We start from the raw sequence: 23547 nt of genomic DNA, 5'->3' as shown, positions 1-23547 counted from the left end.
TGCCAAGGCAGACTCAACAATAGGAATATATGCAATTGAGTGCTACAACGGTGATACAACCGCTTTCCAGTGGAAGATATAAGACCAGTGCGGCAACCAATCTAAATTAATGACACTGGAGGCGCTTTGTTTAAGTAAACTGAAACCAACCATCGAGACGCGCGACAAATACCGAACACAAGATTTGACACTGAAAGCTTAATTTGGAGATAAAATTCCAACTTGAAAGTAAGACACGTTACGAAACGAAAGTTTCAACTTTGCAATTGAACAGAACCAAAGTAAGTTTAAGGTAACTTATGAAAGTTTTTTTTAAAAAAAACATGTCGATATGCATCTGCTACATGAAATCGAAAATTTATATTTACCCAGATGTAAAGTTTTGTAAATACGACTGTAGATATGTAAAAATTCGTTTTAAATTTCTTTGAATAAGTGATTTCAGTGATTTGCTTTTTATTTTCCGGCTTTTCTTTTTAGCATTTTGTACTCCACTGAACCCCTCAACACCTGAGATGATTTGAACATTTTGAAAAGTGTGACTGCTTGGTCATGTGGATTGGATATAAATAAGAGAAGCTGTTAGTAGTCTGAAAACATGTGATTAACTGACGATTGAAGAATTCGAACATGCGGGCTAAATAAGAAGCAAACATATGGTTACCATAGAAAAAGAAATGTATACCATCTTTACAGAAGTGATTAAAAGTGAATTAAGTGAATTAAGTGATTAAAAGATTGAAATATGGGGTCATAATTTGAATGGTTGGAGGAATAAAACTACTAATTAATTTATAAAGGACATAATTTAGATTAATAATTAGCTAAAAAGTGTTAAAAGTTGATATAAAATTGTTAAATTGTTGGAACATTTTCGCATATACTTGCATCGTCAGGAGTTTAAAACTTGTAAGTATTTATTCACAGTTATGCATATATACAGCAACTTGTCTTGATTATCTATTTACATTTTCGAATCATTCTAAAATTTTTTCAGGTTTCAATCTTAAAGTTCGTTAAAATATTAAAAGAGAACTTTAAAACTTTTAAAAAGAGTCTTTTTGTAATGATATTTGAATAGACGATTTTCGTTTTGATCCACAATATAATGGCAATTCGACAATTTTTAGGCAGAACATGCATTCTGCGCTTATTATTTCATTGTTAGTTCCCTACTTTTGTACTCGTCCAAATTATTAATTTGTCTATTTATAAAATGATTGTTTGCGGAGCCAGTATTTTTTGGTACAAAGTTGAAACGTGGATGAAATTTGTCAATAATTGTGCTGCTTAATTTTCTCCGGGTATTTGAAAAGTAATTTGCGCTTGCGTCGTGATCATTAAAACCAGCAATTACAGTTACAGTGTATAGATTCTTTCTTTGGTTTAAACTGCTGAAGAGTTCTTGTCAACTCCTCAAGGGTATCAAATGATCAAATGCTCAACGTCTTGTCTGCTTAGGGTTCAGGTACTTCTGATGATCCGATGACGAATCTCCTTGAGAAGCCTGGAATTTTCTTGGGCTTGAAGCGAGGAGTCAACATTCACGTAACGAAGACTATGGCAGTACATGGAGAACAATTCACCAAATGGAATTTTTAGTAGTAGTAGTGGTAGTAGTAGTAGTAGTAGTATAAGTAGTAGTAGTAGTAGTAGTAGTAGTAGTAGTAGTAGTAGTAGTAGTAGTAGTAGTAGTAGTAGTAGTAGTAGTAGTAGTAGTAGTAGTAGTAGTAGTAGTAGTAGTAGTAGTAGTAGTAGTAGTAGTAGTAGTAGTAGTAGTAGTAGTAGTAGTAGTAGTAGTAGTAGTAGTAGTAGTAGTAGTAGTAGTAGTAGTAGTAGTAGTAGTAGTAGTAGTAGTAGTAGTAGTAGTAGTAGTAGTAGTAGTAGTAGTAGTAGTAGTAGTAGTAGTAGTAGTAGTAGTAGTAGTAGTAGTAGTAGTAGTAGTAGTAGTAGTAGTAGTAGTAGTAGTAGTAGTAGTCGTAGTATAAGTAGTAGTAGTAGTAGTAGTAGTAGTAGTAGTAGTAGTAGTAGTAGTAGTAGTAGTAGTAGTAGTAGTAGTAGTAGTAGTAGTAGTAGTAGTAGTAGTAGTAGTAGTAGTAGTAGTAGTAGTAGTAGTAGTAGTAGTAGTAGTAGTAGTAGTAGTAGTAGTAGTAGTAGTAGTAGTAGTAGTAGTAGTAGTAGTAGTAGTAGTAGTAGTAGTAGTAGTAGTAGTAGTAGTAGTAGTAGTAGTAGTAGTAGTAGTAGTAGTAGTAGTAGTAGTAGTAGTAGTAGTAGTAGTAGTAGTAGTAGTAGTAGTAGTAGTAGTAGTAGTAGTAGTAGTAGTAGTCGTAGTAGTAGTAAAAGACTTAATTCCTTTTAAGATAAGGTTCAAGAAAGCACACATGTATGACTTATGCAAAACAAAATCTACAATAAATCTTGACAAAATATGAAAAAGTATAGTTCATATCATAGTAATTTGATGTTCTGGATTTCAGGTAATTGATGAGGGATTTTTTCAGAGTTTTCAACAGCATTTCAATGGAAATGATTTCAATCGGATGAGCTCATTTCCAGCTCAAGTTTCTCGGATGAAAGAGTTGTCTTCCGAAGAGACCTTGCGTGCTGTAGGGACACAAAACAGTCCATTTGAGGAAGATTGTGTTGATTGTGTTGGCAAAGATGAAAAATGAAAGTTATACTGTACGTCAGCAGCCCCGTTGTAAACTTTCCAAAGGAAAGCAACGTCATTTTTGATTAAACTGTAACACACAGGAATTATCTGAAGGGTTTCTAAGCCTGAAACTCATGATGAGCAGCGTATTATCCAACGGAGGACTTTATAAAGAAAACGTTCAAATTGATGTAGCATAGTTGAGGACGGAGACCAAACATGAGCACCGTATAAACAAAGGCAGGATAAGGGCTCTATATAGCAAAATTTTCCTGTGACACGACACTGGAAAGGGGATACTGCGCTTCAGGAAGTTAACAATTCTGTTGCAATTCAGAAACTTTAAATCTTGGTGAGCTTTCCAGGATAGCGTACTAGACACAGTAAAACCCAGATCTTCGATTCGTTTGTTGAAATGTATGTATTCAGAACCTAAAAGAAATTGAGCAGACTCCTCATGCCCACCAAAATTAACAGCTTTACATTGGAGACCATTTAAATGACACCAATTAAAAAAAGAGTTGATGTCCTCTTGAAACAAGGGAGAACCATTAGGTGCTAAAATTTTGCAGGTCATCATCAAAAAGATAAAGACAACTGTTTGCCACATCATCTGCTATGTCATTAACAAAAATAATGAATAACAAAAGACCGAGCACGCTGCCCTGAGGAACTCCAGAAGTAACTGGTACACGAGAAAAAAAATTTTGGATAATTTTAACGCCGTGTTGAGAACGATTCGTAAGATAAGCTCTAATAAGATTGTGAAAAGCTGAGTTAAAAAGCAAAATTCACAAGCTTAGAAAAAGTATTTGATGAGACACAGAGTCAAAAGTTTTGCTTACGTCGAAGTAGATAGAAATGGCAGGAGAATTGATAACACGAGCTGACTAAACAGAATCAAGATACATTATCAACTGGTTAATTTTTAAGCATTGAGAACAGTTTGTTAGTTGCTAAGTGTTGTATATAGTGAAAATTTTTCGATTGATTTTTTTAGAATAGTTCCTAGAATTGTTCTAATTGTGGTCTCAGACAAAAGTAAATATATATTCATTTTATCCTTTAACAATTTGTAGAACAGTTTTAAACTGACGATGAACGTTAATTTCGAAAACGTTTGTTTTAAATAACGGAAGTAATTTTAATTTGACAAATTGATTTCTTTTACATTATCATCTGACTTATTGCACTCCGTGATTTCACTAATCCATGTTGTTCACATTTGATTTGATGCCTTTTCTTTGGATAAGTAAAATTGAACAATAATCTTTCAAGTAACAAGAAAAATTTAGGGAGGATAATAATTGGACGATAGTTAGAAATATCATTGTGAAGACAAGACCTAGGTAAGGGAGTAACGTGTGCTAATTTCCAAACATCAGGCCAATATTGGGTTTCGACAATCCAGAAGAATAACTCGAAAACCGGCGCACACAGAATCTTCGCACATTGGTGAAGAAGGAATGAGGGTAACTCATCCAGACCAGCAGCATTAGAGTCATCACACAACTCCAAGAGGAGGAGAACATCAGATAAAGAAAAATCAAGGTTCTTTCAATTGATCAGGAACAGCATAGGAACTACTGTCTTGAAAGACAGAAGCAAAGAATTCATTGAATCGCAAGGTTTTCTCTGAATCGGAGAAGAAGGATTCATTTCCATGAAACATAAAAGGAGGAAATGACGAATTGAAACCAAATCTTTTCAGCAGCTTGTAACATTGTCGAGTTGAAGAGAAATCAAACTGATTAAGGAATAATTCTTTACCTAATTGGATAGAATCTGTTATTGATAAGTTGAGTTCTCTTAGTTTTAAGGCGAGTAAAAGAGAAGGATCACTTCTTAATTGCCTAAAAATGGTTTCTCTATGATTAATGAGATGAATTGAGTTTGTATTAATGCGATATAAAACAGTAGTATTTGACTGCGTACTTTGCATCTGCGTACTAAAGAGCTTTAGAAATCTCCTAAACAAATGATAAAAGTAAACAGTGAACGGATATTATAGCACGACTAAACTTATTAAATAGAATCTGGACAAATTTACAAACAGTGTATTTTCAGATCAAATTGAGCTAGGTACTTAAAAATTTTTGCCAAGCATGCCGTCGCTGCCAGCATTGGTTCCACAGGCTCCTTAGTTTTTGGTTTGCGTTTCTTCCTCACACTCCCTCTTTTCGCTGTTGTCGGTGCTAGAATTGGTTCCATAGACACTAGCAGTTTTTATACTTTGTAAATTTATAGTTGCTGTCTGCCGGCGGTGCCAGCATTAGTCCCATTGGCAGTACACTACAACAAATACGCGTTGCCCTCTTTTTCACTAACTTCACTGCAAACCCCAAAAATTTATACAGTGCTTACCCAAAATGTCAACCAGAGAACCACAGTTTTGTAATTCCTGCAATGAGAAACTGAAAAAGCATAAATTCACGTGCTTTTTCTACCGCAAAGTTATGCATATTACTACTAAATTCACGGGTTTCGATATAACCGATTTTGACGTCCTGATCAAATTAGAAAAAATATCTCCTTCACATCTGCAATGACTGCAAAGATAACAAAGACAATGCCATTGAAAATAAAACTTCGAAAATTGATGATCAACTCATTGAAATCAAGGCACAAACAAAAATAATTGCGCAAAGTATCAAAAAATCAAACCAAAAGATAGAGAACGTAAAACTTGACCTCAATGAACTGAAAAAACCAAAAATTTACGCCCAGTCCCTTGGAAATGTAACAAAAGCTGCAACTAAAACAGCATTTAATAGCACAAAATTAATTGACGGTCTTGGTATTCGCGTCCCTGGAGTACCTGAGCTCACGTCAAAATCGGCCGATGAACGAATTAACGCTGAGATGGCGGCTGTAGAAGAGATGCTCGACTTTCTCAACATTGAAGACAAGAAACTTAGCAAAAATCTCTGCATTGGAAGATACGGCTCCACAAAGACAGTCCCACGCACGCTTCTGATATATCTAGAAAACCCAATAAGCAAAGACCTAGTATCTAACTCTGCTTATCGCTTAAAAGATTTCAACAAGCAAGTCTTCGTGAGCCCTGAGTTGTCACCAGTCGGTGCTAAAAAAATCGAAGGTCTGAAAACCCGCCCAAAACTGATACACGAAAATAAATTTGATCGCAAAGAAGCTTTTATGCGAAATCTAACAGTGGAATTAAAGGTAAATGGTGCATGGGTGACCAACACCAACTCCAACGCAAACAATGAAGACTCTTCCTCAGAAGATGATGATGGGTCTTGACTAACCTCAATCAAAATGCTAACGTTTAACGTCAGAAGCCTTCTAAGCCTAGAAAGAATAATGGCATTCTCAAACGCAAACGCAACTCTGAAATACGATCTCTTCTGTCTGACAGAAACTTGGTTCACGCCACTTGTGCCAAATACTGCATTGTTCCTGACAAATTACAGCATATATCGAAAAGATAGGGACCCAGACATGTTCACTTCTAAACACGGGTGTGTTCTAATAGAAATTCGAAATCAGATTGAACATCTACTGGAAAATCATTCATATGGTCATGTGGACAACTATCAAACCTATTTTATGAAGTTGAATTAACACGCTCAAATCAGATCTGTGACAACTTGATACTGACGGGAGACAAATTTTTCCAAAATTGACTGGGAGTCAATGAACTCAAGTGATGCTTATGTGAATGCATTCATTGCATAGTTTTTTGAATTAAATTTTTCAAACATTTCTAAGAGAAAACTTGATGTAATCCTAGTCAACACCCTCGACCTGTTTATTAGCTGCAACCTGTACACTGATCTTTTTTCTAAATAGTCCACAAATCAAAAACCTTGCTCTGATCGCATCCCATTATGCATTTCCTAAAGTCACGCGGCATCGAGCCTCACTTCTCCCTTGGGTAGCACCATTAACATCCCATCTAATCAAGAAACTGGAAACTAAAAAGAAACGATGGCAGACAATGAATCTGAGCAGGACCCTCAAAATAAGGAAACTTGAGAAACAAATATCAAATGAAATGGAGAAAGATCAATCAAATTTTGAATCCGAAAATTTCGCAGGGCGACGGTTCAGTAATATACAGAATTATCTTAGGGCAATAAGAAAGAACCTTTCCCATTGTAAACTATGAAAACACGAGCGCTAGAACCGATCAATCCAAAGCTGAACTTTTTAACTTATTCCTTCAAAAAGTGTACAGTAAAAAAGTTGATTACAAACCAACAGTCTTGAAGAGAAAACTTAATTCTCTGAATATAACAGAAAAATTGATATCAAATACATCAAGTAAACTACAACTCAACAAGTCAAACGGACCCGATAACTTTAGTAACATAATTCGTAAATTTTGCTCAGCAACACTGAGCAAGTCACTCGTCCTTATTTTTCAAACAATGTCCAATAAAGGAGAATTCCCTTCTTACTGGAAAATAAGTCAAATAACTCCAATCTATAAGGAGGGAAGTAAAAGCAGAAGTGAATCGCTACAGACCCATTAGTCTACTCTGTTGTGTGTCCAAAATTTTTGAAAAAGTGATCTTTGACGAATTTATTCTCATTGTCGTCACAGATTAAACGAAAATCAATTCAGCTTTCAAAAGAAAAGATCAGCAACCACTCAGCTTCGACTGTTTCTCGACACAGTATAACGCAAATTTGACACATTTTCATCGGACGACATTAGTATCCTCTACTTAGATTTTGCAAAAGCTTTTGATAAAGTACCGAATCACCTTCTCATTAGGAAATTCGAAAGTTTTGATGTAGGCGGAAATATATTATTACTCCTGCGCTCATACTTAGAAGATAGAAAACACATTGTCAGAATTGGAGATTGTTGACCAAGTTTAGGGAACGTAACAAGTGGAGTCCCACAAGGTTCCATAGTTGTACCACTATGGTTCTCAATTTTTACAAATGACTTGCCAGATGCGAACCCAAATTTTGAAGATTTGGAATTTGCAGACGACTATAAGTTCATTGTTCATGATCAGGCTAAACTGGACAAAAGCGCAAAAAATATTGAAAATTGGTGCCGAGAGAATGGAATGGATTTAATGGAATATTCTTTATAAACTGACGATGAACTCAGAGTTGGAAAAACGTTCGTGTTAAAATTTTAAATTGACAATATCGTGGGATACACAACTGAAACTACAGACACCTAATTGTAGAACCAACACACAATCTAGCACTTGTCGCAATTGTGAATACCGTGTGACAGCACGTTCTAGTGGTTTTGAGTGTGAAGTGTGTAATAGATGGTTCCACCCAAAATTTCAGCAAATCAGTAACACAGAATAAGATAACATGGAAAGCCAGTTCTGGATGTGCTGATTCTGTCGTGGAAATGATCAGACTGACATTAACCATTCGTCCAGAAACTAAAGTTTTTTTAAGATATGTCGACAATATTGTGAGAACAGTTAGAGGTGACACAAAAAAACTGTTAGATGCGGTCAATAAACTTCATCCAAATCTACAATTTACATTAGAAACAACAGATGATAAAAACAGTTTGCCATTTCTGCACAAGTCAATCAACTTACAATCGGAGGGGAACATTTTTTGCACATGGTATCAAAAACCATCAGATACTGGAACAATTCTGAACTATCGTAGCTGTACACCCCTACAAAATAAGAAAAGCATAATACAGGGGACAATAGACCACCTGTTCCGAGCCAATAGCAATTGGGAAGCGTTCCATGAAGGATTGACAAAAAATGAAGAAATTTGGGAACGTAATCAATATCCTAAGCATTGGGTAGGAACTATTGTCAAGGATACAATTAACCAGCTGTGAATGAAAGAACAAAGGAAAGGTCATAGATATAACGCGGGTGTTGCCGTAGAACAACAGGAAAATACTGAGAAACAACAATTTGTATTACAGTACAGAGGCAACATCTCTAATGAATTTGTAAAGAAGTTGAACAAAATTCATCCTGTAGAGACGATTTTCACCACTCGGAAACTTTAGAGCTGTTTACCTAGCCTCAAGTCCAGCTTTGATAAGGATCTCAAATCCCACGTGGTTTATGAAATCACTTGTAATGGATGCAAATCCATCTATATAGGGCAGACATGCCGACATATTACCACCGGGGTTGCAGAGCATGCCAAGGCGGACTCACCGATGAGAGTACATGCAATCGAGTGCAACGGTGATAAAACAGCTTTCCAGTTGAAGATATTAGACCAATGCAGCAACCAATCTAAGTTAATGACACTAGAGGCGCCCTATGTAAGACATTGAAACCAGCCATCAACACGCGCGACGAATACCGAACACGAGAATTGACACTGAATGCTTAGTTTGGATCCAACTTGAAAGACACTTTAAGAAACGAAAATTTCAACTTTACAATTGAACAAAACCAAAGTATGTTTACAGCAAAATTAATACGACTGTAGATATGTAAAAATTCGTTTTAAATTTCTTTGAATAAGTGATTTTAGTGATTTGCATTTTATTTTCCGGCTCTTCATTTGAGCATTTTGTATTGTTTGTAAACTGACGATGAGCTCAGAGTTCGAAAACGTTTGTTAGAAAATTTTAAATTGACAATCCTTTTTTAAATCTTGGAATGAAGTTAAATGCGAACAAATGCAAGTTGTTAAATGTTAGGGGTAATCTCACGACATCTATGTGTGGCCAGGAGATAACACAAACTGAATCCCAAAAAGACCTTGGTTTAATAATTACATCAAATCTCTCAAGGCAAGGCAACTGCAACCACAGAGTGCAAAAAGCAACTAGAGCTTTTTTCCAAATAAAACGAAATATGTCAGCCGTCAGCTCAACGTCAACCAAAATGAACAGCTATACTGGTTATATTGTTCCAATGCTGACGTACTGCTCACAAGCATGGTTGCCAAACCGCACCAACATATACACCAACTGTACAAAATTGAAAAAGTGCAGATCATGGCCACTAAATGGATTCTAGGAAATTCACTTCAAAGTTACACAGAACGTCTCATTAGCCTAAAACTCCTCCCACTCTGTCACCACGTTGAACTGCACGATCTTCTTCCTAGCTATTACACGTAATGAATTCGACATTCCGACAAATTTTAAAACCCTTGAAGACGAGAGGACAAGGAAACACTGTAGAGGTGAATTGAAAATTGAAAATAACCGACTAGTCAAATCCGATGAAAACTTCTTCCACCGAACGAAACAACTGTACAACGTTGTAAATAGAAGTATTCACAAATTTGGAGGCAACTTAAACAAACACACTATCACCAAAGCATACTGGCACTTTTTCTCAACTCAGTTTAGCCTAACAAACGAATGCTCCTGGCGCATAATTTGCAGATGTGACAATTGTAACAGTTGGAAAAACCTTGACAACAAAGTATAGTGAACCATAATGTATGACATGCTCATAAATTCTCATAAATTCTCATAAATTCTCATGCTCATAAATGTCTCACGAAACTCAAATGACTTAGGATATTGTGACAAAATTAAACACCAGATTAAACTCAACAAAGATGCACAGCCGTTCAGAAGAAGTTATTGCAGTATGAGTTTTGACAAAAGAAAAGCAATGAAAAAAATTGTCGAAGATCTAGAGGATGCAAAATTAATTGAACCAACCCATTCGTATTGGGCAGCACCATCAATATTGGTGAAGAAGAAAGATGGTAGCTACAGACTAGTTGTAGATTACAGAGGTTTGAATAAACAAATCGAGAAAACCAGTTGGCCGCTACCAAGAATAAATGACGTTATTGATTCTCTAGATGGAAATTGTTACTTTTCCAATATCGATTTGACATCGGGATATTTTCAAATGGCACTCGATGAAGAGTCACAGAACGTGACAGCCTTTGTAACTCCAATGGGACTCTACAAATGGAAGAGACTACCCATGGGTTTGGCGTCAGCGCCGGGAGTTTTTCAAAATTTAATGGAATTGATCATGTCGGGACTCTCCTATGAAGTGGCTCTAGTATACCTGGATGACATAATCATCTTCGGTAGATCCTTTGAGGAGCATCTCAACCGCCTAGATCTCGTATTTGGGCGACTTAAAGACGCTGGATTGAAAATAAAAGGCTCAAAATGCAGGTTTTTTCAGGAAAAAATTCATTTACTGGGACACATTGTATCAAATAAAGGCGTAGAAATGGATCCGGAGAAAGTAGCGGCAGTCAGTAAAATGAAAAGCCCACGAACAATAAAAGAATTGAGAGCTATATTAGGACTAGTAGGCTTTTACAGAAGATTCATACAAGATTTCGGAAAAATAGCAGAGCCGCTTTATAAGCTATTAAACAAAAAAGAACGTTTTACTTGGAGCAAGGAATGCGAATCAGCAGTTGAACAACTAAAACAAGCTTTACAGAAAGCACCAATTTTGGGTTATCCGAATGACATGGATCCCTATACGTTAACCACCGACGCCTCTTTGTTTGAAATTGGCGCAATTATTTCCCAAAGACAACAATGGGGTGAAAGAGTTATTGCATACGCAAGCAAAACGCTCAGCAAAAGTCAACGAAACTATTCTGCGACAAAACGAGAACTTTTTGCAATAGTTTATTTTACTCAACACTTCAGAAATTATCTTCTTGGACAAAAATTTTTAATTGTTACTGACCATAGGGCCCTCACGTGGTTATATAGTTTTAAGGAACCAGACGGATTATTGGCCCGGTGGATAGAAAAGCTCGGACAGTTTGACTTTGAAATCAAACACGAAGCGGGAAAAAAGATCCCTCACGCGGACTGTCTGTCGAGAGTTCCACAGACTGAAGACCAAGTCAAAGACTGCAATCAAGTGAACCAAATAAATACGGAAGAAAAAAATATCTGGTCCATTGGACTAGGGAAATCTGTTGAACAACTAGTTGAACATCAGAAAAATGCAGCCGACCTCATTATTCTGAGAAACTGGATTGAGAACGGGAAACGCCCTCAAAGAAAACACATGGCAGGAGCCTCTAGGGCACTGTGGAAACTTTGGACTGATTTCAGAAACTTACGGATTGAAAATGATCTAATCAAGAGACAGAAACATATTGACGAAATTAATAACTTAACACAAATAGTCATTCAGAGATCACTTCTAAAAGAAATTCTACCTTTCCTTCATGAACATTGCGGACACTTTGGTATGGCCAAGACATTTGATCGGGTTCGAGAACGATTCTACTGGCCCGGGATGAAAAAAGATGTCCATGAGTGGGTAAGTTCTTGCGAAGAATGCTGTCAAAAGAAATCTCCACACCAGAAACACATACACAGTCTGACAACGTGGAAACCAAGTCATCCGTTCTGGCAAGTTACCTTAGACATTATGGGACCTTTACCCGAGTCCAGCGGAAACAAATACATTCTGTTAATTGGAGATCAATTTACAAAATGGTATGAAGCAGTTCCCATGAGCAACCAAGAAGCTTCAACGGTCGCTAAGGCCTTTGTAAATGTATGGGTTTCAAGGTTTGGTTGTCCGGCAAATCTTCATAGCGACAAGGGCAGTAATTTCATGTCGAATCTTTTCAAGAACATGTGTAAAGAGCTGGGAATTAACAGGACTTCAACAACAGCTTATCACCCTCAAGGAAACGCAATGATAGAGCGCACCAATCGCACAATCGAAGAGAGTCTTGCAAAATACGTGGGTGAACATCACAACACCTGGAGCGACCACCTTCCGCTAGTAATGATGGCGTACAGATCATCAATTCACTCTGTTACGAAGTACAGCCCCTTTTACCTCCTTTTTGGACGATCATGCGCGCTGCCGATTGATTGCATGTATCAAACAATACAAACCAAAATCTACCCAACTTTGAGTGATTATGTTGGTTGCTTGAAAGATGAACTACAAACGTGCCATGAGCTGGTACGGGAAAGCATGGAGGTGGAGCAACAAAGACAAAAAACCTACTATGACCGTAGCACATTTGAACCACAATATGAAGTAGGTGATTTAGTAATGGTGTTCAACCCCACAATAAAAACTGGCCAGACAAAGAAATTTAAATCCTTTTACAGCGGACCACAGGTAATACGTGAAATAATAAACGATCTGAACTTTGTTATTGAGGATGTGAAAACAAAAAAACAACAAAAGGTCCACTACGATCGACTCAAACGTTTTAACAGTAGAAGTGCTACCACCGATAAAAAAGAACCTAAGAAGGGAAAGATTGAACCGAAAATAACACAAAACGACCTTACGGAGGACAATGATTTTGTGGAAATTGAAGTGGTGACCCCAAGACAGAATGACACAGAAAGAAGAGAAGTTCAACCTGAAGGAAATGTTAGTCAAATTAATCCTAATACTGAAACTCACAATGAGACAGTCAAAGACGAATCGTTTCAAACACCTATGGTTGGGAGTACAAGAGAATCAATAAATACTAACACCAACAATAAGAGCAGAAGCACCAAGATACCTGCGCCCAAAGTAGCCACACAGCAGAAGCGGGATAGTCTGGTGTCAACATCCGAGAGGAGTGAAGGCGAAGAATTTCCAAATAGGAGCACGGCTTCTACTTCGCAAAATGTCACCGAACGACGATATCAGACAAGAAGTGCGTCGGGAATAACAAGACCACGGAAACTGAAAGACTATTTTTTATTCAAGGATAACGATTCAGATGAAAAATTTGATAATGATGTATTTTTTTAAAAGGTGATACGACAAAATGCAGAGTGCGTGGAACCCACATTGGATCGTGCAGCTGAACTGGAAACTTCTTCAGTTGGTTAGCATATTAGGTTTTTCACAATCCTTGGAGATTGTGGGGTATGATTTTGAGAACATTCTACAGACGCAGAAATTTGCAATGACGGAACCGACAAAATGTGAAACGTCACATATAAATGAGGAGCAGGTAAACAAAGGAGGACTGATCTACGCCAAAAGCAGCATGAGTAAACTAAAATACTGCATGTACAGGGCTGCATATACGGTAACTGTGCTGAAAAAAAGTAGTTGGTATGACGACGCAACTTACTTAAACGAAAAATCACAAATAATTCCAACGTTTTACCCAATAAAAGAGTCAGTCTGTCAAAATCTATGGCAGGGACACAAAACGCGGTTACCGGGTCTTGGTGATTTTGAATTCAATGCTCCCAAAGAAGTCCTCAACGAGATGAATATTGACCGAACCGACGCTGAATTTGTTCAGAAGATATCAAAAACTTTCATGAAAGGCGGAAATTAGAAAGGAGTGAATTATGTCTACCCCGTGGATTGGATCAATCCAAAAGGTGAAACACAGAAAGGTAACATCATGATAAATGCAGAAATTTTTATGGGGACTTTGTTCATTGAAACTAGGGAAGCAAATGAAGGAACATGGTTATATTTTAAAGACCCTTTGAAACAGGAGCAGACCATGTTATATCAAGGAGACACATTTGAAATAGATTCAGTACAAAATCTGTTCGACCAAGACAAAAAACCAAACATCTTAACGATCGTTAAATTTTCAGACTCGATAACAGCAAAACTAGTCCGCGCTGGAAACAAAAAGTACTTGACGAGCAAATTAGACAGAAAAAGAAATTTAGTTGTCCAGTTGAAAAACAAGACAAAACAAATAGACAGTTTTCTGCTTTTTGAAACAAACCACAGAAATTTGTTTTATACAACGGAAAAGTTGACGGCCACGGAACAAAACTTTTCAACAACAGATATATCTGAGACAGATCTCAGGGACATAAAACTCGATCAACTTTTTGTGTGGGATTTTCGAGGCATGTTTGAAAACCTGAAAGAAATAGAGTTATTAAATTGTCACATAGAAAAACTGCACAGAGCTATGATTCTAACGACATCAATTAACGGAAATTCACACCAAATTTTCTTAAGTCAACAAAACGCTCTGGGTACACACGCAGAAAGAGCGGGAGGAATACTATATGTCCATAGGTGCGCTAAAGTAATCGTACATGTTGTCGAAAATCAGTTTTGTACGGAGGAAGTACCAGTTAGGGTGTTTTCTGACAACACTTCAGAAGTAATTAGATACGTGGACCCCATTTCTAGAGTGTTCTATAGAAATTTCACACTGATTAATTGCAACCCCATGTACCCGAACGCTCTTGAATTGCAGAATGGGTCATGGATAACATATGGGCGAAGGATACAATTAATTGAAAAACCCAATGTTATGCCTAATTATAGAGTTAACGTCAATTGGTCAACTTCGGCGCCAATGGAAGGGTTTTTCAATGACAAGGACCTGGAACTTAGCAAAAGGGCCCAAAGGTTAAGGCATTCGAGAAAGACGATAACAGGAAGAGAAGTTTTCCTGGGACAAGGAGGTTTATATGAGCATGAGACTCTAGAGTATTTCAACACGGATTTAAATTACAATATTCAGTGGCATGAATTGCTGATTTTTGAATATTTGGGTAATGAAATGAAACAAATCTGGCATGTGGCCAGGGAAATAACCATCAGTTTAATGACTATTTTTATTGGATCTAAAATCATATTTTGTTGGTACGCGTGTTTCTTTCAATCGATATGCTACGCAGTGGCACCAATCCTGTAATTGCACTGCAACCCATTAACCCAATGGGGGAACTAGGTTATTTTCATTATCTAAAACAACGTACAAAGGAACAAGAATTGACAAGAAAAAGGACAGTTGAACGGTGTGACGGTGAAACAAACATCGTTGTTATAAAAGCAAAAAGGCAAAATCTGTACCAGATATGACAGAAATTGAAATTGATACATTAGACTAATTTACGTGTATGATATGTAGGAATGGCAGAACCAAAAATCGGTGATTATTGCTACTATCTACCCGAGTTGTTCGAAGTGAGGTCAATAGTCAGGCAACAAGTGTATCGGATTGTTGGTTTAACCTCAAACAAAAGGTACGTGGTGCCACTGACGCAGCTGCAACCACCCAATATAGTGGATAGAGCCGCTATTAGCGTTGATGAGTTAAATGAGATGCAACACAGAATCGAGGAACAACAAAAGAAGATTGACAACAGCGAAATGCTGGGAACAGCCGGGGCTCGGCTCGAAGAGGAGCTCCGGCAGTTAAAACTTGAAAGTCAAAGATTAGGTGATCAATTGCTGGAGACCCAACGGCAACTTGAATACGCTGGGAATCAGCAGGAGTCCTGCAGAAGGCAGGTGGAAACATTGAAGAAAGAGTTGGAGGAGGTTACAAATGTAGCCGAAACAAAAACAAGGGAATGTATCGCTCTGGTGGACGAGCGGGAGTGCTTAGCTCGGGAGTTGGAGAATGCCGAGATAGACAATAGAAAGCTGAGGGGTAGAGTAAAAACAGAGCAAACCTCAAAGAAGGTCATACAGAGGAGGCTGGAGGCGATCAATGCGCAGAGCCCGTTCAGTCGACCTCCAAACTTTTATGAACTTCTATTCCTGCCACAGGGGGCCACAACCAGTACTATCCAGAAACATTTCAAAACGTTAGCAATGCTTTGTCATCCGGACAAGGGTGGTCGTGAGGACATGTTCAAAATCATTCTTCAAGCAAAGAAAATTATGGAAGACGAGGAGGCCCGTAATATCTATGACAAGTACGGCATTGAAAAAGCACAAGAATATATGAACTCGAAAATGGACATTTGAAACTCTTACTGTGTGAGTGAGTGGAACACTCACATTTTTCTAAGAGGAAGGCAGTATAGTGAACCATAATGTATGACATGCTCATAAATTACATATTAAGCGCATAATTCGAAATTTTCATAAACAAAAAGGAGAACAAAAAGAGATGGTTACTAATAGTAAACCGGATTTTAACAATATAGAGAAAGCATCATAAATAATGATGGGAATCATCATAGAATTTAATCTTGACGGGACATGTCAAGGAATGTTTGTTCATGACGGGATTCGTCATGCAGGTAAACCTGTTATCTGTTAGTTTAACTAACAGGGACCCATGCGGTAGAAAATAACTATGAGAAAATCCCACGGAGATTAACGAAAATGGGTAAAAATAACCTAAGATCAATTAACCATTGATAGGACTGAAACCAAAGAACATATTCAAACCTAAACCTTACACAATCGAGCTGCCTCTCTTTAATTGCTTTACATCTCTCATCTTCACAAATCTTCTAATATTTACAAGCAATTGATCTAATTTTGTATTAAACTGATTGAACTTTTACATTTGCTCCATTAAATTCAAGTCTGAAACTTGGAAAATTTTCCTCAGTAACTCCGAGGTTTAAAGTGCTTAGGAATAACATCCAACCCAAACCGTAACCGTTGACAGTGCACGGATATTACAAAACTGGACTGACACAGGGGCACAAATTGAAGCCCCGGGAAGCATACCCGAATCCTCTACTACTACTACTACTACTACTACTAATCCTGAAATCATTGTCCGTTCTTTTGAGTCAAAGTTTTGGTTTTACTGTTTTTACAAACTCGTTTTTGAGTCATAGTTGTTATGGTCGTTGTCAAAGGGGGTTATAAAGAGAAAGGCCACTTAGTTTAAATGAATTGTTATTTCAATCATCGTCATAACTTCGACGATAAATTTGTTTCTGGTTTGTTTGAATGCAAACATGCGTTTGAAAACTAGAAGAGGATGGTCAATAGGGGGGCTATAGGTTATCTGACCACTAAGCTGGAGGGGGGCTATAATAGGTCAAACCCGAAATGTTTACTATTTGTTTCAGATTAGAAAATTATTTACCGGGTTTTCCGTTCAAATGTTGTTCACAATATTCAGATGTAATCAGCATTAATTGCTCGTTTTTAGATGGACAATGTAAAGCTATTTTGCTTCGTTTTCCTGAGTTTTCTTATTATTCCACTAATAACGAGTCTGGATTATGAAACTTTATCTTATTCAAAGTCCGTTCTTCTCAATCATCAAGAAAAAAGAAATGCAAATGCGTTTAGAGTTCGCCGCTCTGTAAATACATTTGGTGGTGAGCCGGATGCAATTAGTCAACAGCCAATAAAATTAGAGCAACCAATTTATTTGAGCTTCAATGCACTCAACAGGTTAGAGTGAGATCTATTCTGTTTTTCGTTCAGAGAGACAAGATTGAATTAATCATCAAATCACACTGTCAAATTGTCGAAAATTATTTTCAGTTATCAAAAACAAACATTAGATTTAATCGTTCGAGAGTTTATAGAATTTTTTTAAAAGACTACAAAAATTGACTACAATAAAGCATATGATGGGTTGATAAAAGAGTTCTCATGCAAAATGTACACACACACATATTTTATTCCCATTGGTAACAACCTTCCATACAACAAATTGTTGTGCAGTCCATTGGCATAGAACTTGGCAATTATTCTCCTGTGTTTTGGCGGGCAGTCTTTTAATCCGTGTATATCTTGAAACATCAACTTATTTAATAGCGTTGTGGTTGAGGTGTACTTGCTCACTCCGCACCAACTTTTCCAAAAAACGGATTCTATTTTTCGATAATGCTGTTTTATTTCGATTTCAAAAAGTTCATCGACGTACGTCTCTAGTCCGTAGGTTGAGGCTGGAAAAACAATTGTATTGAAAAGTTGTTGAGCTGAGTTGAAGTTGACTTTTTGCAGATTTAGTTTTTGGTTTTTTGAAGCTACTGACTGATAAGCTTTTTTTAATTAGATACTTCTAATGATGACTGGGGATTAACGTGCTTGAAAAAATTACACCTAGATAACAGAAGGTGTTAGTAAATTCAACTTCTCTATTCGATATATAGATTTTTTTATCGACAGCTAAACAGTCACCTCTTCTAAATTTTATGCATTCTGTCTTGTTTACATTGATTTTCAAATTGTTCCTGCTACAGTAAGTGTTCAGATTATTCAATTTTTTTTGTAGTTTGCATTGGCTATGGCTCCCAGGTACGAGGTCATCAGCGTACAATATGGCATCTAGCCCCTTGCATTTCAACTGAAAATATAAATCAGCTATAAATAAACTAAATAGAATTGGTGAGAGTTTGTCTTTTTGGGCTACTCCTGTTTTCTGTTCGATCTCATTTGACAGGAATTCTCCATCAAGGATCTGGCGGAAATTGCCTTTTGGCTTTGATTGTTTTGTGTGTAGCATATTCCCGTGGAGCCCAAGTTGTATCAGCTTTGTAAGCAGCATGTTCCTATTTACGAATTCGAATGCTTTTTCGTAGTCAATGAAGCAGGCGTAGTATTTTCCATTGCAGCTGATGTTGTGCTTGACTGCTTTTTTCAATTGCGAAACTGCGTCGATTGTTGTTAGTTTACGTCTGAAACCATATTGGCTTGGTGGTAAAATTAGATTTTGCTCGACCAATGTTCGCAAGCGCTGGTAAATGATACTCCTGAACAACTTGCACATGCAATATAAAAAGCTAATGCCTCTGTAAGAACTTGGTTCTGTTTTGATCCCTTTGCCTCTATAAAGTGGTTTAATATATGATAATTTCCAAATTCGGGGTACATTATGCTCCTTAAAGCAGACGTTCAATAAAAGGAATACGTATCTTTGCATTTGCTGAAAACCTAATTTAATACAAGTGTTCGTTATTCTATCTGGTCCCGCTGCTTTACAAGTTTTCATTTTTAAAGTTTCTTCAGTAATTTCTTCGTGTTATTGGAGCATTCAAAAATTCAGTACATTTCCTGTTTGAGAAACAATAATCGTGGTTTGCTTAGGTTTGGTGGTCTAAAAGTTTATCGGATATTTCGCTCTCAGCTTTAAATAGACCTTGGAAATATTATTGTAATTTTCGAAAAATCTCTCCTTTCGAACCCATCTTTTCTGAGTAGGAAACTTACCGGATCTCATGCACATTTTTGTGCTCTCTGCAAAGTTTCTTAAAGGCTCTTCTCATTTTAAAATAATTAGAAGCTCCTTCATGTCTATCTTTATCCAGCTTTTAACTGCTTATGCAATAACTACAGTTCTCTTTTGAACCATTTTGATGATTTTCTTTCGTCATAAGATGTGTCCATTGTGTTGCTATCGTGTGGATTTTGAACACTTTTCTTTCTTTCGTTCAATTGTTCCACATCGAAGTCGCGCACTTGCTTCTGCTTTCAGCTATATCTTGTCTGCCTTTTAGGTCAAAAGCAGCAAGACACCTGTTTGGGTTTGGTTAAGAATGAATTGGTGATCTTTATCTCGTTAATTTGTTCTAGGAGTTCCTTGCTAGAGTTCCTTCTAGGAGAAAAATAAATCGATAACGCTTTTACCGTGCTGAAATTCGTACGTTACTTCTTTATGGTCGTTAACACAATGAAGATTCCAGTTTTTTAGAAATTCGCATAGTGAGTTAACCTTTTCCCGTTGAGTCAACTCTGCAATTGAAGTAGCCACCCAGGATCTACGTGGTTTGCCTTGGCAGCATTGCAAAGCTTCGGTAAATGCTTGATATATTGTCTCTAAATTGGTTTTTGGTGGGAAATGTGCTTCAATTGTAATTAGGTTAATTTCTTTGATCTGCAGTGCTAATAATTTATTGTTCAGATGAACCTTGCATGTTATTCTCATTTTTAAAGCCTCTAAACATCTAAACCTCTTTGTGGCCGCCCCTTCCCGTTTTTTATTGCCTTTGTGCAGAAGCATGTGAAACCACGTATTTCGACCTGATTTACACTTGATGTTTCTGTTAATAGTAAGATATTGTATGCAATTGAGTTACTTGTGCATGTAGATAATGTTCTTTTAACACCTTCCACGTTCCATGAACAAATGGTTAGTCGTGGTCCTCTGTTTTCAACGATTTGATTGCCCTTGATTTTGTACTTGGTGGAAGGATTCAACAGTCTTTTCTGTTTTAATTCTGCCACCATTTTCTTTCTATTTTCTCGCTCGGTTTTTGTTAGATCGGGTTTTATAAAATCTTACTTGATACTTGAATCGTTCATTTTCTTTTAAGCCCTTCGCTTTCTTTAGAAGATTTCATTTTTTCTATCTCGCACTTTATTCGAAGTGGCTGTTTGCCTTCTGGCTTTTGTTTGCCATTTCTTTGACATTCAAATTTCATGTTTACTTCCAGGGATTCTGCAATTTCGGAATCAAGACGATCGTCAGATGCTTCAGTGTTTTTCGTTCATCAGCATCAATTTTCTGTAGAGATTCAAAGTCCTGCAATAATGTGAATTTCAATCCATGTTTTCTAACCATGTTTTCTATCCATGTTTTTGTCTTAAGTCATAGTTCATGAGTTCGTTTTAGCATTATTATGTGGACTGATATTCTTTATTTCCCTCAAACGAAATCTGTTGCAATTGAATAAGGCCTGCTGGTCTTTTTAATGCTCTTTTTTGTACTACTGATTGTTGGTCTCATACTTTTTTAATCTGATAGTTTCTACTGCGGCTACTATTAATTTGTCTTCAAAACGGATAAACAAGGAAATCCGGAGGGCATTAGTCCGCTGAGCAGTTCTCTTAGTTCCGGACTCCTTAGTAATCTCTAAATATTGTTTTCACCGAAACTTTTTAGGAGACAACTTCATGGAGTGAAGGAAGGTTATTAATAGCTGGACAACTCCCACCCTCCTCGTCCGCCCTCCCCAACCTTAAGATTTGAATAGAATTTGTAAGATGATTTGAGACAACAGCTGGCCCTCTTCTACCGTTATAATATGTACCGAGCAGTAAGCGGGCTATTGCATGCCTCAATACGGATTGAGCCATCAAAAAATATACAAAAACTCACGTTCGCAGCAGCAAACAAACCTTTCATCTGGAAAATGAGTCCCAGCAGAGTAATACATATAAGGCTTTGTTAGAACAAGCATGCTCGTCAGAGAGAAAAAGAATGGAGCGGAATTTCAAAACGGGAAACTCTTGTTGGTTAACCGCAAAAGTGTCAGAGAGAGACAATTTTAATACACTTGTCGAAGAACGAATTCCAGGATTCCATGGCGCTAAGATACGGTTTACCCCTAACAAACCTCCCTGTGAAATGTGACGGTTGTGGTGAAGATTTCCATGTTCAGCATGCCCTAATCTGCAAAAAAGGAGGCCTGATTACACAAAGGCATAATGAAATTAGAGATTTATTGGGAGACTTATCCTGCCTTTCATGGACTTACACTCAAAAAGAACCAGTAATTCGTGAACATTCAGAGAATCAGAAAGCTTTAAGAGCCGATCTTCTCATAAGAGGTGTCTGGAGCCCGCAAGAAACTGCCTAGTTTGATATTCGTGTCACAGACACTGAGGCTAAATCTTACAGCAACAGAAATCCAGAGGATGTGTTGGAAAGCTGCGCTGACGAAAAGAGAAAATACTCCGAGGCTTGCCATGAAAAACATATCGCTTTTACTCCGTTATTTTTCAGTGTTGACGTCATGATGGCGAGAGAGAGAGAGAGCAAAATTTTTCTCAGAAGACTGGCGGACAGACTCGCTTCTAAGTGGGACAAACCCTACAGCATTATCATGAACTGGGTCAAACTGAGATTAAATTTTGCAATCTTAAGGGCTTCAAATCTGTGCATAAGAGGAACTAGATCTAAATGGAGATCGTTTCGCTATGAAGATGGAGCTTTTATTCCTTAAAGAAATATGTTGACGTTCCTGTTGTAATCGGATAAAAGTTGTCAAATATTTATCACGATACTTGAGAGGACAACGTACTTGTAGAATAAATGTCTGCTGGCATGGATTCAAAAATCTGTTTTATAAGTCACCCAATCAACAGGGGCAACAAATTTTAACGCCAATTTCTAGCGCTCTGATGTTTTTGTCACCCAATGAGTGGGGGCATCAAACTGAAATCAAATTGAACATGGTGCGAGCAACTTCAAATCGGCTCAATTTGAAAATGTCATCAACCCGAAAAACTAAATTATGTATCCAGAAGAAAGACCTCTAGCTAAGTTAATGCCTAAGATCACCTAAGATGCCCAAGTTTTTGTTCTTACCTGATCTAAGTGGGGAGAACAAAGGCATATTGCAAGAGGCCTATTTCTTGTTGTGAAGAAAAGAAACGGACTGCTGATATTTGATTAAATGAACTGCTAATCTGCTGTGTTGATGAGAATATCATGTTAACCAAGTTAATTGTCAGTTTATTTTGAACTAAGATTTTGCAATTTATGATTTTGTGTTAAAAAAAATATGCGATGGTACAAATGTCAAGCTTCCTCAGCCAATGTTCTCGGAAAATGACTCCCCCTGTCCGGAAGTTCCCAATTACTGCAAGAAGACCTCGACGACGTGCGACTTTCAAAGCAATTGGCAAATTCTGAGCTTCAAGAATAGCTTCTACACGAACTTTTATATTAGAGACAAAAAAGTCTCATGTGCAGCAACGTAGAAGGATCTAGGAATAGTCGCCAATATTTTGAAATGGCACAAAAATTCAAAGGAAGTATAAAGCCTTACGGCCCCTCTTGTTCCTCAAACGTAATATCCATTACAAGACTTCAACAAAATCAAAACTAAACGATAATGTGGACTATGTAGCCCCAGTTGTAGCGTATGACTCGAGTTTGCTACGCAACGAAAACAGACGTACTGGACATTTAGAAATTACAGAAAAGTGCTACAAGATGGATATCGGGAACCGAAGATCATTACAAGAAGCTATGTTTATATGAATCCTGAGTTTCTATGGCGAAGGAGTAGTCACTTTAGATAAAAAATTAAACTTCGCAAGAATCAAAAAGATCAATGGCTTTTGTATCTAATCGGGAACTGTCATCAGACATGGCGCCACTTCGACATCCTCACTTACTTCATTGAGTAGGTCTGCAATTGAGCCCTATATATCCTTGAGTGATGTTGGTATAGCCACCATTGTGCAGATCATAAGGGTCACAGTCGAATCTGAGGACAATTCCTCGAAATCTTCCCTAGTGAAACTAAATTTGTATGGTTTGTTTTTTCAGAAGTGAATTAACCATCATGATGGTGCTCTTACCTTTGTTAAATCTAGAGAATACGCCTC

The 23547-nt window shown here is 37.3% G+C and overlaps 2 protein-coding genes across 2 annotated transcripts in view; one reads left to right on the top strand and one right to left on the bottom strand.

Moving 5' to 3' along the window:
* Positions 1-23547, bottom strand: part of LOC142337697 (calcium/calmodulin-dependent protein kinase type 1-like) — a 188631-nt gene that overhangs the window by 70945 nt on the left and 94139 nt on the right. The window lies entirely within an intron of this gene.
* Positions 17373-23547, top strand: part of LOC142337695 (uncharacterized) — a 420762-nt gene continuing 414587 nt past the window's right edge. The window contains exon 1 of the mRNA XM_075387138.1: positions 17373-17655. Coding sequence (XP_075243253.1) covers positions 17408-17655 — 248 coding nt within the window. The 5' untranslated portion in view covers positions 17373-17407. The remainder of the gene's footprint in view (positions 17656-23547) is intronic.

Source organism: Convolutriloba macropyga, chromosome 4 (assembly GCF_964194025.1).
Source record: "Convolutriloba macropyga chromosome 4, txConMacr16.3, whole genome shotgun sequence".
Classification (NCBI taxonomy): Eukaryota; Metazoa; Xenacoelomorpha; order Acoela; family Convolutidae; genus Convolutriloba; species Convolutriloba macropyga.
This window is presented reverse-complemented; position numbering and strand designations above follow the sequence as displayed.